The sequence below is a fragment of the Crotalus tigris genome, unplaced genomic scaffold (genome assembly GCF_016545835.1).
Source record: "Crotalus tigris isolate CLP2741 ecotype Arizona unplaced genomic scaffold, ASM1654583v1 scf7180000018824.943158, whole genome shotgun sequence".
Taxonomy (NCBI): domain Eukaryota; kingdom Metazoa; phylum Chordata; class Lepidosauria; order Squamata; family Viperidae; genus Crotalus; species Crotalus tigris.
The window spans coordinates 925,657-943,158 of record NW_024097214.1 but is presented as its reverse complement, the minus strand read 5'-3'; the positions used below and the strand labels follow the sequence as shown (position 1 = coordinate 943,158).

The 17,502-nt window shown below is 38.0% G+C and overlaps 1 protein-coding gene across 4 annotated transcripts in view; it reads left to right on the top strand.

Moving 5' to 3' along the window:
* The first annotated feature begins 3,702 nt into the window (after positions 1 to 3,702).
* Positions 3,703 to 17,502, top strand: part of IGF2BP2 (insulin like growth factor 2 mRNA binding protein 2) — a 78,989-nt gene continuing 65,189 nt past the window's right edge. The window contains exons 1-3 of one of the 4 annotated variants that reach the window (XM_039356332.1): positions 3,703 to 4,561; positions 5,376 to 5,557; positions 6,882 to 6,942. In XM_039356332.1, coding sequence (XP_039212266.1) covers positions 4,518 to 4,561; positions 5,376 to 5,557; positions 6,882 to 6,942 — 287 coding nt within the window. In that variant the 5' untranslated portion in view covers positions 3,703 to 4,517. The remainder of the gene's footprint in view (positions 4,562 to 5,375; positions 5,558 to 6,881; positions 6,943 to 17,502) is intronic. The other 3 variants (XM_039356331.1, XM_039356335.1, XM_039356334.1) reach the window with 3 other exon arrangements.

The window sequence follows — 17,502 nt, the reverse complement described above, 5'->3', positions numbered from 1 at the left end:
TTTGGAATGAAATGATATTCCTCAGGGTTAATAAATTTTTGGAATACATGAGGTTGAATGAAACTATGCAAGAAAACATTTTCTTAATTGCATTGCACTCACATATATAATTGCAGCAGTCTTGAACAGGGTTAAACAGAAGGAAAGAGGGAATGGGGAATATTTGAATGGAATGACAGCTCACAAGACCACAAAAAATTGCTCAATCTTATTGCAAATAAACATGCATTATGATTCAAGAGTGTTTATGAAAAAAATGAGACTTACTAAACTCAAAATGAACTACTGAAGGCATTTCTTGCTTATCCCTAACCATGATACAAACACTTCCTGGTTTATTTTTCATTATATTGTTTTGATTGCCCAATCCATGACCAGGAAAGCCTTAGCTGTTACCAGTTTTAAATAAATGCTTTCTCCATTAAGCTGAGAACCTTCACTGACTCCAGCAAGGTCTTATCATCTGACCCCAGTAGTGTCTATGGAAGAATCAGAAAAGGCAAGATAATGGAAGTGGTGTCACAATTTAAGTTCCATCATTTTGTATATGCATATGATATTGACTTGTGGGCTTGCATCCCAATAGTGTCTTAACATTTTTGCCTCTCCTCTTGTTGTCGTCATTATTTGCCACCCATTGAATCAGATATGAAATCAGAATGCTAACAATATGGCATTTATTGGCCCTTTTAGATTAATGAAAGCATGTCTCAGACTCTGATCCCTTGACAACCATTCTGTTCTTATCTCATTAAGAGATGGACACTGAAACACTGTTCAGATGATCTCATAATTGCTCAATAGTGTCAAACTGTTTGGCTGCTAATATTGTAAGCATTTTGGTTCTGTAACCCTTGTTGATTTAGCACAAGTTGAAGTAGTAAACCAACCAATCAACCAACTAACCCTCTCTTATTGTCCATAAAAAGAACACAAAGGAACTTGGCACTTGGCATGTTTCCTATATAGAGAAGACAAGGAAGAAAAGTATAAATTCTAAGTAAACTAACTGCTTGTGACTCAGCTCCCTTCATGACTCAAAGCTGTTTATTTTTTAGCTTTTTTCAGCTTGATTACAACAGAAAGTAGTGTATGATGGGCACAGGAAAGGAGCTTAAAGATGATACAGTGTCCCTTTTGAAATCCAAAGTGTTGTACAACATTTTTCACGAAAACCTGGAGATTATCCACTACTAAGCTATGGAATTATCACAGTAGTATTTCTGCTTATTTTGCAAATATACATATCCTACTGCTGACCAGAGATTTTCCTCTCAATCCACATCAGTGGGGTCAATAGTCTAAGAAACCAAAGATCTGGAGGGCATCATGCCATTTTCCTCAAGGGCGATATAATTTTTTCCTTATAAATGGGTGGTTTCATATAGTGATCTACCATACACATGTGTCTGCAGGGAATCCTGGAATACATTCCTATTGATACAATATCTTTTAATGGAATCTTCATATTGATTCTCCATAATGATCTAACTAAGGGAACACATTATACCTCTTCCTAGTTGTGTTATCTTACCTTTCTATATATGTAGAATTGGATATCATGGTTATCCAATTAACATGTGTTGATGGGTTCCTTCCATGTAGAACTAATATGGGGAACAATAATAGCACGCAACAATTCTGTTGCCATGGTCACATATCTGTAAGGTTTATGTGCTTTCTTTTTCTTAAAATAGTATAGATGCAAGTATATAGGTCCTTTAATTTGAAGGTACCGCCCCACCCACATATATCTATCTATATTTATATCTATCTACACACACAGAGTCACAATATGGGTGGCAAATCGGAGTGTTGCTAATTTCTACAGCAATGACTATATAAATCAACAAAAGGGCTTCTGGAAGGGAGGATGTTCTAATCAGCCACTCCCCCCATCTGTCAGTTTTTTCTACACATATATAACTTTGGAAGCAGTTATCTTGAAAAGTTGAAAATAAGTATAATAAATTAAATGTGTGACAAATATAAACACAGAGATATTGATGTGTAAGTAACTACAAACCATTTAGCTATTTAGTTCATTAGGAAGAAATAATCAAAAGCCCATAGCATGATGTAACCATCATCAGACTGAATAATCACAAAATTGTGAACAGATGGCTGTATCCTTCTGAAGGAGCAATCTGATGAAGCCCAGAGGTGACCTCTGAAGAAAGAAGCATAGCATGAACTTATGTATCCAGTGGCTACAAGAGGGCACAGGGCCAGGACTCTGCAGCACATTTACAAGAAATTGGCAGAGGAGACAGCAGCAGAAAGCAAGTGCATCATCAGTAGTATGCAGAGGCTCAGAAACAAAGGTGGCATATGTGGCCCCAGCTTTGGCAGCAGGTTTTTATTAAATAGCCCATACATTCAATTAAGCATCTAAAAGAAAAAATGGAAAGCGCTCCCCAGTGTCCAGAAGCCAAAGAGAAAGAGAACAGGGCGTCTGAAATGAAAGAAGATAGGAAAGGGGGATAGACATTGAGAAGCCAGAGAAATCAGGGCTGCAACAGGAACACAATAGGAGAAAGTAGGATGACATGTGAGGCAAAAACAATTTCCTGCAAAAGATTAGGGTCTGGCTTTTTTTTTTTTTTATCATTCCTCATCTGCCAGGTTTTTAATTTAATTTAACTTAAATAAAACTGGAAAATTTGGAGAGAGCAAAAACTTGTTATATCTCTATCATAGCTAAACTAAGTTCCAAGGCATAATATAAAAAATAAATAAGCAAAGTAATATGAATGACAATTTATTCAAAATTATTTATATTTACTACTTGTGGGTGCATAGTCCTTCCATTTCTTATTTGAGAAGGAAACTACTAAAAACTTTAAACTTTAATACAATTCTGATTTATTATTCTAGATAAAGCAAGCTTCTTTAATATTTGGGGGAAAGGTGGAGAGTTCCATGTAAATTGTTTACTGGATTAGTAAAAACATGCAATCTATTTTTTCAATTCTGATGGGAGGTAGGAACTAATAATCAATTTCAGACATTAATATTGAACTTCATTTCACATATTACATTTAGATGCCATCAATCTCAACAACTTTTTACACATACTTCACCAGAAATATACCCATGTACCCCCATTTCTTAAGAGTTTGTGCAGAAGCTTATACATCATTATGCTCTGTTAACTGAGGAGATATTGGGCAAAACCTTTGTTTTTCTGAGCACCTTGAACATTTAACTCTTAATGAATAAATATCCAGGGACTGCAAAATGTCAAATTTTTCACTAAGGATTTACAACATCTTATAGGATCAGCCAAGTATAGCAATGCTGTTGTTTCAGTAATAAAGACTGACTTTTTATTTCCACAAAGATTTTCAAGTAACTCTAGAACAGTGGTTCTCAACCTTTTTAATGCCGCGACCCCCAACCGGTCGTAAGTCGAGGACTACTCAACTGGTGCAGCACCATTTGCAGAATGGGACTTTTGGAGGGCTCAGCGGGGCAGAGACAGCCTGGACAATTCCTATTGGCTTTTGAAAGCCAATAGAATTAGACTCTATTCAAGAGAGTCTATTCTATTGGTTTTCAAAAGCCAATAGAATAAAAGGGAGTAGCATAGCTAAGGAAAAAGGGGAAAAAAATGGCGGACTGCGTTGTTTGGCGACCCCCATGAAATGGTCGTTCGACCCCCAAATGGGGTCCCGACCCTCAGGTTGAGAACCACTGCTCTAGAAGATAAAACAGAGGTGAAAAAATAGTCAATAATTTCCAAATTGAGAAGCAGTATTTAGCAGCAATATTGCTTAGTGAACATATTCTGCTAGAAAAAGTGGCTCTTTCATCTAATTGTGACAACATGCAATAAAAAGACATTCTGAAAAGCGGTATAAAAGTTAGACATGACCCTGATTTTTGCTTTAATATTAGCTTTTTAATCACCGGATACCATAATACAGGTAAATACTACAAGTGATGGTGGAAGAGGGAAGTTCCCAGAATGCTTCATTTTGTCCCTATCCAAGTCCTCGTTAAGAGAAGTCTCAAAAAAAAAGTCACATACAACTCATAGCAATACTCCGTTTGTTGACAGACCCAGCGCTGCCTTTCTGGAACAGCAGAAACACGTAGCGCTAAGGTCAACGGCGGAGGGGGGGGGGGGAGAGGGAGGAACCATCGCTTCCGAGAGTGGAGTAAAGGCTGTGGTTATGAAAATACGGACGGGCTGGGCTCTGAGTTCTCATTCACCTACCCCAAATCCCTTTACGCCGAGCGCACTGCGATTTCAGTCCAGCTGATTTCCAGCCGACAGACGGGGCTCAAGTCAGGGGGACACGGAGCACCTCAGAGTTTCTACCGGGCCGAGCAGCAGGAAGTGCCCGGCCATTGCGCTTGCGACATCGTTAACAAGATAGCTTTCCTCCTCGCCACTTCTGATAGGCTAATCCTGGTTGAAGAAAGGCGAAATGCCCATCAAACCAAACCCAGCATTAAAACGGAGACTTGTTCGAAAAGTTGCTTTCTACCTCCGATCGTAAACCGCAAGGATGGACGAAAAAACACCCCTCCCTTCCCGCCTCTTCTCTCCCAGGTAAGCCTTCGGGCGCTTCGGAACATGCTCACCACCCAGGAGATTAAAGGAAATCTCGAGGTTTGCGATCCCGCCACACGCGCCATAGAAAGGTCGCCGGAAAAAAACGCCGCCCTTCGCTCTCTTTATACCCTCCGGTCGTCGGTGAAGCGCTAGTTACAGCGCTCCGTCCAGCCCGCAGCAGAGGCGCAGAGCCATCGGTTTCAAGGCATCCGGCCGAGGGGACCTTCGCGTGGGAGAGGGCTTCCTGACTCACGTGCGATTCTCCGAGAGTTACTTAAGCTAACGAGAAAGGGAGGGAGGGAGGGAGGGAGGAACAGCGGTCAGAATTGCCGCGCGGGCTTTGGAAGAGCCATCCGGCGCAGGGTGGGCGCGGGGTAAACCCCAACCGAGCATGTGGCTACGTGTTTCTGGCTAAGAGGAAAGGAGGGGGTAGGTGGGGCTTGCTTGGCCGCGGCGCCGCTCGTCCACCTCCCTCTGTCCGTGTTCCGGCCGAGTCTCTGCAGGATAACCGCTGCCCCAGCCGCCGCCCCCTGTCTGTCCCGGGCGAGACAGGCGGGACTGAAGACCCGGAGAACTGGAGGGAGGGCTTGTGCGGGGCTGGGCTCGGCTCCGCCCGTTCGCTTACTCGCTGCCCGCCCGGCTGCGGGGCGCTGTTGCAAGCATCTTAGGAGGAGCGGCTAAGCTGGGTTGGGTCGGCCGACGGCGGGGAGGTGCTGGATCTCGAGCTTCACTAGGTGGGTGGGTGGTAGGAAAGCAGGAGGGGGTGGCCGCGGCGGCCTTGGCTTCCCTCCGACTCTCCCCCTCCTGATAGGCGGACGATGAAGAAGCTATACATCGGCAACCTGAGCCCGGCCGTGACTGCCGAGGAGCTCCGTCAGCTCTTCGGGGACAGGAAGTTGCCCCTCACCGGGCAGGTCCTACTCAAGTCCGGCTACGCTTTCGTGGACTACCCGGACCAGAACTGGGCCATCCGCGCCATCGAAACTCTCTCCGGTAAGCCAGGAAATGCGGCGCTCAGGGCTAAGGAGAGGGCGTGCGGAGATACCTCTTAGCCTTGACCTCCCCTCCCCCCCCGCTCTCCCCGGGCTGGCTCCTGGCCACTATTCCGCCTTCCGACCAGGCCCTTTGGAGCCGGCAGGGCAGCGAGTGTCTCGGGGAGAATTCCCGCTTGGGCGAGATGTTGACGCAGGGGCTGGGGGAGTTTCCCGTATTTACTCAGTTCCCCCGCGAGAGACGGAGAGAGGGGACCCGGTGCCCCCCTCCTGACCGAACCGAAGCGATCCTTGATGCCTCTCAGAGGGCGGTGCTGCTCCCAGAGCCTCTGAGCCGGTGCCCGCGCCTAGGCGCCCTTTCCCGTTCGCCCTGAGCGCGCTGCGCTTCAGCAGGCGGCCCGCCGGGCGAGGGAGGGATTTTTCGCTGATTTTTTTCTCCGATTTTATTGAGCGGCTCCCGAGTGCGGGGTATCGCTCCCTTCAGTTTTCCCGGCATCCACTAGATCTGGGGCACCTTTCTACGAGGTGCCCTGTCCCAACTCGCCGGGAGCCCGGCGCAAAGAGCCCGAAATCTGCCCGGGGGCCCGGAGTGACGCGCAGCCCTGAGGCCGGCCAGTCACACCGGGGACGAGCAGAGCAGGGCTTCAATTGACGGAGAGGGACGCTTGGGCCAGCTCCAGGAAGGAAGACCGTCCATCGGGTTTGAGCGGGCCGGCCTGAAGCCGCTACGAAGAACCGGTTGGAGTAGTTGGCCCTTCACTCACTCGCGCACCTCGCCGTTTCGTTCCGGAGGCTGAATGTTAGCCAGAGCCCAGGTGGGGCGAGCCCAGTTTGTCTAAGCACCAACCCTTTAATATGTCTGCTCACTCCTAGATCGCTCGCTCGCTCGCGGTCCTAGGAATAGTTTGGGCAGAAGAAAAATACCTGAATGGGCGGGGGTTCGCGCGAGCGCCAACGGAGCAGACTCCGAGTCTTTTGGGCTGAACCGCGCGCAAAAATTCGTGTGAACGGTTCCAGTCGTAGATCCAGATGGGCAGAAATGTTTCCACGGACATGGGATGAAGTGGTTCCTTTGGCAAAATAGTCACTCGAGGAAACAAAGACAGCTCCCCCCCCCCCCAGCATGCCTGAAATGCTTTCAAAGCCCATTTCTGCTTAAGGGAGTTTTTACTCCCAAAGGGTGACTATTTGCTATTTTTCCCATCAAATTTCTCTCATTTTCCATTTTCTACCATCAACTCTGAGTAATCAAAAAAATGAGTTTGGGTGCTGAGCAATCAGGACTTTGGCACTTGGAAACGGATTCTTTTATTTTTACTTTTAAGGTAAAGCAGAGTTGCATGGCAAAGTCATGGAAGTGGATTATTCAGTCCCCAAAAAACTAAGGTAAAATATTTATTCTTCCTGTTATTACAAATTATTAGTAAGTTGGAGAAAAATAAACAACAGAAAGTTCCATCTTGAGGTTTAAACTGCAGTGCTGAAAATACTTTAATATTACATTTTTGCTTTTGTTGTCTGAGAGTTGTTTTTCTTTCTTGGAAATCTTTCTTGGATACAGTTTCCTCCTGTATCATGTGGTTGTCACATAGTTTGATATATATATATAACCCTGGTTATTCTTTTTAAAAGTCCTGATGCTATAAAATAAAATGTCCTTTTATGTTTTTAAAAAAACTTTTTCAGGATTCTCAACTGAGACCCTGATTTTCACAAGGATGGGAACTAGGACTTTAAGTCATATTAGCTTTTTAGTACCAGTCAGCCAGAAGTAAAGATATGGCCAGCGACATAGATGTTGGTTCAATTAAATAAATATAAAAACAACTTTGGCTGAAGATGATGAGAATTGTAATTCAGAATATCTGGGAGAAGTTGTACTTCCAAGCCTCAACTATGTTGGGGAAGCTTTATTTCTAAAAACTTCTTTTATATGACTTGTATAAACCATGTCTTATTTCTGGTGCTTTTTCAAAAAGTAGCAATCAGTGGCAGAAGTGTGTTATATAGGATAATACTAGTGCTTTCTAGTTTGCTATTTTGGGTTTCCTATAGTCTATGTTGGCAAAATATTTTCCACTGTTCTAAGTGAAGCATAGTTGCATAAGTTGTAGTATTTTTGATTAGAGGGCGGTGAAATTGTAATGTTTTTTAACCATCATTTTCTAATATATTTTATTGATATTGTTAGATAACTGTTAAATCATTTTAGCCCTCTACACAATTTTGAAATGCTTTCAAATGCAAAGTTTCCAAATTACTAAAAGAGTGGAATGGATGAGTAGAGTTATTGATCTTTTTTACTTATTTATTTTAATTGTGTGTGTATATTATTTAAAATTATAAGTTTTGTACAGTACTAGTCCTTCTATAACAAATTAGAAAATTGCCTATACCTCTATTCTCTGGAAAACTTTGCCTTTAAATTGTTTTGTAATGAAATCAATAGATGTTTTGCACCTGGGAGCGTCAAATGATTTCCCATTTTCTGAAGATCTTAATTTGCTGATCTATAACTGAATAAAGATTTGATTTGATCTGATTTGACGATATTAAGAGGATTCTTCATACATTTCATACACCATGCATTTCAACAGTATTTTTGAGGTTCTGTTTAAGAAAAAGTTTCACTGTTTAAAAATAGAACTTTAAAATTTAAATTCCAAAAATATGTGGTACGTGAATATGGTTTTTAAAGAAAATGATTTTAAATCTAAATATAGTACAAAAAATTGATTTCTAAAATACTTGTGTAAATGTGAGGGAGTTTTTCTTTGTTTCAAAGTGTTATCAAGTCACAAACATATAAAGTGTGATGTGATTCAGAACTTATCTGTTCTTCAGTTTGCTATTTCTAAAATATGTTCAGTCTATTAGAACTTTTGTTTGAAAACCCTTGCTCCTGTGTCCTGTGATATGATTCTGACCTTTGTAATTAACTTTTCTAAAGGAAGTTCAAAAAGTTATTGTAGTTTTATGCACACTCATACAAAAAGTAAGGTTCACTGTACTTACTATAACTGATACTTAAGGAAACATGAATTGGGCTTTAGACTTAATTGAAACATTTATAATCATTTTTTAATGCAGAAGTAACAAGTTTGATCCTATATGGTCAGATTCTAAAATGATATTTTGTGTACAATGAAATAAAATATAATTGAAAATAGCTGCAAATATATTGAATTATAAGAAATATTGCATCCAATTACTCAGTTTTTGGCTATGTGCTTTAATATGGTGGAGTACAAAAAGATGGGAATTGGAGAATTATAGTTATTACTACATTAATTGTTCTAGTGACAGCTGTTTAATGCTGATCTTTTGGGGAAAAATGTTGATGTTTATTATATAAACTTGTCTTGTTTTATGTCCTTTATGTGGTACTTAAAATTCTCAAATTCATTCTTATCAATTGCCCCAAAACTGTATAATCATTTTCAGTTATATTTTTGATCACTTCAGTCAGAATTATTGTTTTCCATTTAACCATGTAGTTACAATGGTGTGTCTTTGTCTAAACTTAAGAAAATTTCTTCCACACTTCACAATTGAAGAATAGAATCTTTGATAATCAGTGGGAATATTATCATGTTTTTGAGTTTAGTTAGAAGTTCAGAAGTCCTTGAAGTTTGCATTACTTTTTATTAGGTGCTCAAAATCCAAATCAGTGTCCTTTGCTTAAGCTACTTTTAGATGATTTTTTTTAAAGAATGGATTGCAAGGCAACTATTTTGATCAGATGCAAAAAGGTTAGAAATATTATATTCTTAAATAGATTACTATCATACTGTGGCAGTTAATATAAATTAATCATTTTAAACAAAAATAAATTTGGTATTTAGGTGTCTTTTAACATTGTTGATATTTGGCTAAGTATGGCGTGAAAATGTAAAATTTACAGTTCTGTGTATTAAGCTTGATTATTTAAATTGTGTTTCTAATTTTGATCTTAATTTTACACTTTTTGTGGAAATTTCAGTGATATATTCTGAATTCCTATGAGGTGCGATTATAGGGAGTTTTTGTAGAAACTAAAATATGTATTTTAAAAAGAGTTTTAAAATTGAAAAACATTGCAAAATATTTAAAAAGCTTATTCAGCATATAAAAACTTAATGAATTGTTTACTTTAAAAATAATTTTAAAAATAAGAGAATGGATTCATAGTCTGTCCTAAAAAGCCATCAGGCGTAATTACTTGAAATATTTGAAAGAAACTTAGTAATATTTGGTTTCTAGTTAATTTATATGAATGGGAAAATACCCTTAATCAATTATAAAAGAAAAGAATACTGATATTTTTTATCTTTTAAAAGATGCCTCCAAATCTTCTAATTTTACACAAAGAGAAAAGCAAAGTAATGTCTGTGTAAAATAAAACATGTGATTTACTAAAATACTTTTTGTAGTATGCTTGGGTGTGCTATGAATGGAAAACAGTTTTTCAACAGATGAGAGCAAGGGTTGATGCCATTAACTGATCGTTACAATATGAATGGTTTTGTATTCTTAAAACATTAAAGAGACTAGACTTTTATTTTGCTAATATAAACTATTATATCATTACTCACCTCTTCATCTTGTCAGATAGCTTGTAATATTTTTTTAAAGTAGATACTTTTCATTTAATTTATTTTCTGTTTAAAATAAATTGCCAAAAATATTTTTAGTACTTTGAAAGAATTACAGCAGGTAGTTATACTGTATTGCACAAAAATAAAGTTATTCTTTAAGAGAGAAATATACATGTATTAGAACAAATTCTGTTTAATAATTATTGAATCAACTATCATTCCTATCTGACATATGATTAAACATTATTAAATTGGTTCCTCAGTAATCATTTTAGTGATTCATTTGGATTTTGTTGCTTCTGTGAGTCACTTTCATAGTAGTATCTGAATGAAAAATAATCAGCATCTTAAAGGAACTTGAGCAATGTGGAGAGATTAAGGAAGTTGTGATAGAAATAATTGCTGAATATTGGGTCAAAGGGTAAAGAGACATAAAGAGAACTCATAGTTTCAACTTATTCTGTGATACAAATGGTCACAAAATATTTCTGTGATACAAATGGTCACAAATGGTAATTTTCAGGATTGTAAATCACGAGGTCCCTGTTCTTGGGCTTTTTAAAAGTAAACAAAGAAACTAATATATAAAAGAATTAGAGAGAACAATTTAGTGGTCTTCAAATTCTGTGGGAATTGTGGGAAAGAGTGTTATATAACACCTTAATTGAAAAATGCATGGAATGAAATGAATTTTTCTAATCCTTATTTCTAAAAAAAACTTGCTGAATGTACTGAGAATGACCACATTATTTACATACTGTTTTAAATGATTTGGTATACGTAATTGTTATCAATTTTGAAATGCCTGTTATAATGTATATGAATTCTTCCATTTTCCAAAGATATAGTTGATATGCCTTCTAAGGTTATAAATCACTATATAGACCTAAGGTATGTTACGTTTGCTGTATAAAAATATTCATAACAACCTTAAAGACATTAGGCTCCCTATAATTACTTATCTCAGTAAAGATGGGAAGATTTTTGTGTGTGTCTGGATGGAGCTTCAACCAAGCGATAGAAGAAGTAATAAAAGACGTATATGCATAGCCTTTAGTGGGAAGAAAAAGAAGGTACCTGGAATGGTTGCCTTTATTTCACTAATTTGGCATATAATCCAAATGAAGTAGAAAAAAAATCCAGAATAACATTTGCTTACAAATGAGGGGAGAGAAAGGGACATCTTCTGTTTCAGCATGATTAAATATTTTAGTCTAACATCTTAGATGTAATTGTAACTGATGATGTTCCTGAAATTAAGTAACATACTCATGAAATGCATTTCTGCCACTCAAAAGGAAGCATAGGGAAGGAAGAAATTTCTGCTTCTGCATGGATACAAACTCTTTTGATTTTTCTAGAGTAAACTGACTCTATTCAGTAGGTGTAGCGAGGGAGATATTTTAGACTTTATTATAGACAGTCATTTTTGTTTTATAAACATCTATTATCTGTTTTCTGGTGAAATGCAGTCCTGCTCTTCAATGCTCTGTGTTCCATTTTTGTATGTACCTATAATGTACTGCTGATGGAGTTTCTTGCTTTATAAAAGAACGATTGTGTAGATAACTGATGACATAAAATTTGAATATCCCAATTACTTATATAAGCATCTACATCAAAGGAAACTGTAGTATTTTATTTTGTTTTTGACCAATTCAAAACTGAATTTTCTAAAAAGAAAAAAGATGTTAATCTGAAATCTAATATTAAGCTAGCTTTCAGAATGCCTTCTCAGCAGGTTTGTCACCAGGCATCAGAAATACATTGGAATTCCCTCTCCTCTTTTTTTAAACTTTTTTTTTTCATCTTCTTGTGATTTACACCAAAGTGACTTGTTATTCATACTATCTTACTATGAACTTGCCATCAGCTTTCCTATATTATATAAATATGGCTCACCCTGAAAAAGATCAAGGTCTTCCACTGATCTCTGTGACTCAGACTGAACTCATGCCATCCAATCAAGATTTAGCCTACCCTTTGCCTAAGCTCATGAAAGTGACCCTGTCTTTTATCTGAAATATGTCTCTTGTTTTTTTCCTTTGACATCATATCTTTTTCATTGGCAGTCACCCTTGTAATGGTGCTCTCTTTGAGGATTTAAATGGCATGACTCAGGTTTGTCCAGAATCATGAGACTGCTTTGCTCATTATATATTTACTGTAATCTACTTGGGGTACTTATTGTTCATTAATCTGTAAGAAATCATGCTAGCCTTTTCTTTGAAAGTATGCAGACTATCCACAAAAGGCTATTCTTTCAAATGTAAATCAAATGCTGTATCATTTTTCAAATGCTAAAGCTGACTCTGGGTGCTGATAAATTTCAGAGTTTGTTATTCAAGTGTGAATTATTCATTCAGCCATACTTCTAATCTTGGACAATCTAAGTCCAGTTGGCAGGAAACCACACCTAGGGATGAGTTAAAATTGAATACTTCATCAAAAAAGTGTCACATTGAATAGTCTCACAATCTTACTCTTCTAATAAATCAAAAAGTTCACAATATTTGCCTATTTAAATTATTTTATATGCCCCCAGGATATTGTCTCCCTCACATATAAGATAAAAGGTAAGATAAATGTAGTCACTACTGGTTAGGAATATAAGCAGGATCCTGTTGGATAGGACTCCTGACCAATATAGTACAGCAATCTGTTCTCACTGTGATTAACCAATCACACAAGGGATTTAATCTCTTAACAATGACTTTCATTGAAGTAGCACTGCCATCAAGACTAATGGTCATTGATCTACACAATTTCAGTTAATTGCTCCAAGCCAGCCAACCTGGAAGGTAGCACCATGTCTTGTGGCAAATTCTAAAGCTTGATAATGCATTGTGTAAAAAACCATTTTCTTTTGTCTGTCCTTATTCTTCCAGGATTCAGTTTCATTGGATGACATAGTTCACTAACACATTTCATAATTTAATTAGTAGTCCTTTTCCTCTGGTCAGCCTCTAAAACTTAATCTCATCATACAATATCAGAAGATGCTTAGGTCAGTGGAGAATGTTTCAGTGTTGAAATCCACACTGAGAGGTTTTTAATTAAATATAGATAGATCTCATTTAGTGATTACAATTGGGATTCGCAACTTGGATCATTAAGTGAAGTGTTTGCTAAGTGAAACCAGGACCGTACTTTTGATCTTGCTTCAGCTTTCCTTTGCTTTACTGACCTACAAAGGTCATAAATGTGAGGATTGGTCATAAAGTTACATTATTGTCATAAATGTGAGTGGTTGCTGAATGAGGCAGTTACTAAATGAAGACTATCTGTAACTTCAGGCTCTGGATTGCCATCATTTACCCAGGTAGTTACTGATCCTATGAGATGGAAATAGTAGAAGATGGCTTCCTGTATTTGCTGACATCTGTAAGGAAATTCAGTCAGATCATTAACTACACTCTTCCTACTTTTTAAAAAATAAAGTTAAGATCAAGCCAGAGATACTAACAACCTGTAATTCTGCCACCCAAATAACACTAAATCTTTTAGCTCCAACCATGGGAAAACTGGCCTCTAAAACCTGGAGTTAACCATTTCCTGGTTTACTCCAGCACATAAACTACTATCACATTGCAATATCCCCTCAAGCTAATTCTCTCAGGCAGCCTTTTGGCAACTTTCAATCCCTTTCAATGTCACTCCTGTTGATAAGAAATGTTCTTCCTTACTTAACACCCAACGTAATGGTGATTAATATCCAGAATTGAAATGATCAAAGCTAAAATTTCAGCATTCAGTTCTAGTACCCTGGATTAGATATTTCCTTGGAACAGTTCCTATGACTTGTAGTTTCATAAGTAGATAATTTTGCCGCCTTGCATATATGAAAATCTATTCCAGCTTCATATTTTAAGATGGAGAATAGAGATAGACCTTTTGCCATATCAAGCACATAACATTAAAAAAAAGATATTACAGTTCAGTTTTATGCTGATATTGTTCAGTAAATGAAATGACTTTTAACTAGTTAGTAACCATGAAGAGCCATTTTATTCTGTAGCAATAGCTGGGAAAATCTATATTCTCCCTTATTTGTTCTCCCCAAAGAGAAAAGATTATATAAAATCTGAAAGTTCATTGTCAGTCCAGAGCTATTCTTAAAGGTAATTACTTGATGCAGGTAATATTCAGTGAACAGAATATTGGATTCTGAACGCCACTGAAGTATTCTTTGCTGGCATGCCAGCAAAAATGAACAAAGAGAGAACAAGTTGAACCTTAAATGAATGAAATATTTTTCTCCATTTTTGTTCTTTAAAAGAAAGGGATTGTAAATTGTTTTAGTTGTAGGTCAAAATTTCACACATTTTATTTATTTAAAACATTTATAGAGCCACATGTTCTACCCAGTTCTGGGCAGCTCCTAATCAAAAGTTAAAACAACACATACAATTATATTAAAACTATAAAATTAAACATATTAACACATTAAAACTTTGAGAATATCAAAGACCTGGTGCCAAGTCAAACTTCTAATGTGCAATTATCCAATATTATCCCAACGCCTGGGGGAAAACGCCAGGTCTTCAAAGCTTTATGGAAGGCTAAGAAAGTAGAGGACTGCCAAACTTGGGGGAGGGAGGCAGAGTATTCCATAGGACAGGAGCTGCCACACAAAAGCACACTTCCTGGCTCCCATTAGATGGTAATATTTAGGGGAATGGACTAGGAGGTTCAATCACTAGGAGCAGGCCTACCTTATCTGACCTGGTATTCAAATTGACAAAAGTGAAGCGAGTCTGAATACCTTCTGCATGCACTGTATATAATTAGGTAATGGCTAATAGCAACACGATTTACACTTCAGAACAAAGGCCAGAACAAAGGCGTCTAAATAATTTGCACAGTGCTAATTTCTTCCATGAATTTTGTCTGAAATATCTGAGTTTTGATCATTTCTCATAACTGTAATAAATATATTTGTGTCCTCAAAGCAAACCTTCCCACCACACACATTGGTCCTCTAAACATAAACATAATGGCAGAGAACAACAGAGAAGAGGACATGGAGCCCAGTGACACATGTAGCATCAGGAAAATTTTTCCAGCTCATCATAGTGAGATGTTGTACTACTTAATATTGAAGCATTTAGCATTTGTTCCACATTACTTCATTACTGCGTTGTTTAAAAGGGAAGCCTCCATATATAGAATGAGTAAATTAAATCACAGTATAATTGCAGCATATTAAGATATGAGATTTCCCCCTCTTCTTTCAGCTTTCCCCTAAAAATGTATAGTTATGGAAATGGCTTGAAGGGCTGTTGAGAGTGCAGGGAGCATTTTTCCAATATTTGAACTTATTTTCAAGTATATAAGATCTCCAAGATTAGGGATTCTCAGTATGGTTGTTTGCAGTGTATTTTGGAACTTTTCCAAGGGAATCCTTGCTCCTGAAGCATTGATGTTCAGGACACTGAGATAATGTGAGGCTATGAATCAAATGGTTTATTTCTTTCCTATTGGCAGCCATCTAGAAACTGAACTTTGAGGCATGTACCCCCCCCTCCAATGAATCTTTTTGATAACATGTAGAAAGAGGCTTTTTTCGGGGGGGGGGGGTGTGCATTTCAGTAAACTGTGTTTGATATGTGAATGGGTTAGAGATAATATGCAGGCAGCTCTGGGAGGCTGACTAAAATACTGTTTAAGACTTTAATCTAGAGCAGTGTTTCCCAAACTTGACAATTTTAAGGCATGAGGACTTCAACTCCCAGAATTCCATAGCCAGCAACGCTGGCTGTGGAATTCTGGGAGTTGAAGTCCACATGCCTTAAAATTGTCAAATTTGGGAAACACTGATCTAGAGAAAATAACCACCTATTTGGACCAACCTCCTTTCGCATACATGGAGTTCTTTATGCAGAAATGGATAGGAGGAATTTAAGGTTGATTTCTGAGACCTGATTTGAGTGGCAGACATTCACAAAACTGTAGGATTTGGGCATGGAATCTGAGGTCCTCCAATTGTTGCTGATCTACAGTTTGTAGCAGCCACAGCCAGTATAGCTAGTGATGAGGCATGTTGAGAGCTGTCATTCAGAAATGTTTGGAGGGCAATATCCCACTCTTTCTCTGGAGATAGCTAATCCATTAAGAAGAGGGCTATATAATGAGGGGGGCAGATAGTTCCGTGACAACAGTAAGCATTTCTGTTCACATGTAACTTTTTGTGTTCTGATGGTTCATATGAGACACAGCCAAGTTAATGGAAAACTCCAACAATCGTGAGAGTATAATCTGTCTTCTCAGATTTCAGATTCTAAAATCCAGGAAATCTAACTTTCGCTATAAAAAAGGGGGGGGAGGTGCATTGGGCATATAAAGGCTATATATACTCTCCAGATTCAGGAATGGCAAGTTCAGGTTCTATTAGATCAGACTATTTGTCTATCCAGCATAAAATTGCCTGCCTATGGCTGGATGAGACAATATTAGGCTAGATAGACAAATAGTCTGATCTAATAAAAAGCAAAAAAAATGTTACTAATGTTCAATATACATAGATAATATATTGGGATCTGAGCCTCAAGCCAAATCATGTATTTGCCAACAAAATGCTGTACTCAAAACAAAACAACTTCATTGAGGTTTGGAGAAACAAGAATGTTCTTACACAAATAACAAATACATATGCATACAACCCCCAAGCAAAAAACATAATTTAAAAAAAAGAAAAAAGCCCTCCCTATTTAATACCTACCATGTACATGGAGCATAGGAACTTCCACTGGTCAACCTCTCTAGATCTTAAAACACTCAACTATCTGCTATTTCCAGTTTGTTTGATTGTTTCAACTGGTCATACTTTAAAATGAAAATAGGTTTTAGCATTCTTCCCCTTTGAGGAACATCTGGGTAGTAGAGACATTCTTTGAAATAAGAAAGGTGCTGAAAATGCTGTTTTATAACAAGCTGACCTTATAGTTGAAGCCTAAGATTAATCCCTTGTGGCACCTTACTTAAACTTTCTCTCTAATTTCATGAAGAGCCTATTCAACCAATACTGACTGGAAGTTCATATTATTAATAATACTTGTTCTGTATTACATGCCAATTTGTGTCAAGAGTCCGAATTTTGATCAAGTGACCATGCGGATGCTGCAGTGGTTATAAGTGTGAAAAAATGTTTTTTTTCAGTGCCATTATAACTTCGAACGGTCACTAAACAGATGGTTGTAAGTTGAGGACTACCTGTAGTGTTAACAATTGACTTGATGATAGAACCAACATGCTGCAGGCTATGGTCCTAAAATTTTATAAGCAGACAAAGTAACACTTAAGGCCCCTGATGTGGAATTTTAAATTTCTGGATTATGAATCTCTAACCAGCATCTCTGAATTGATATCA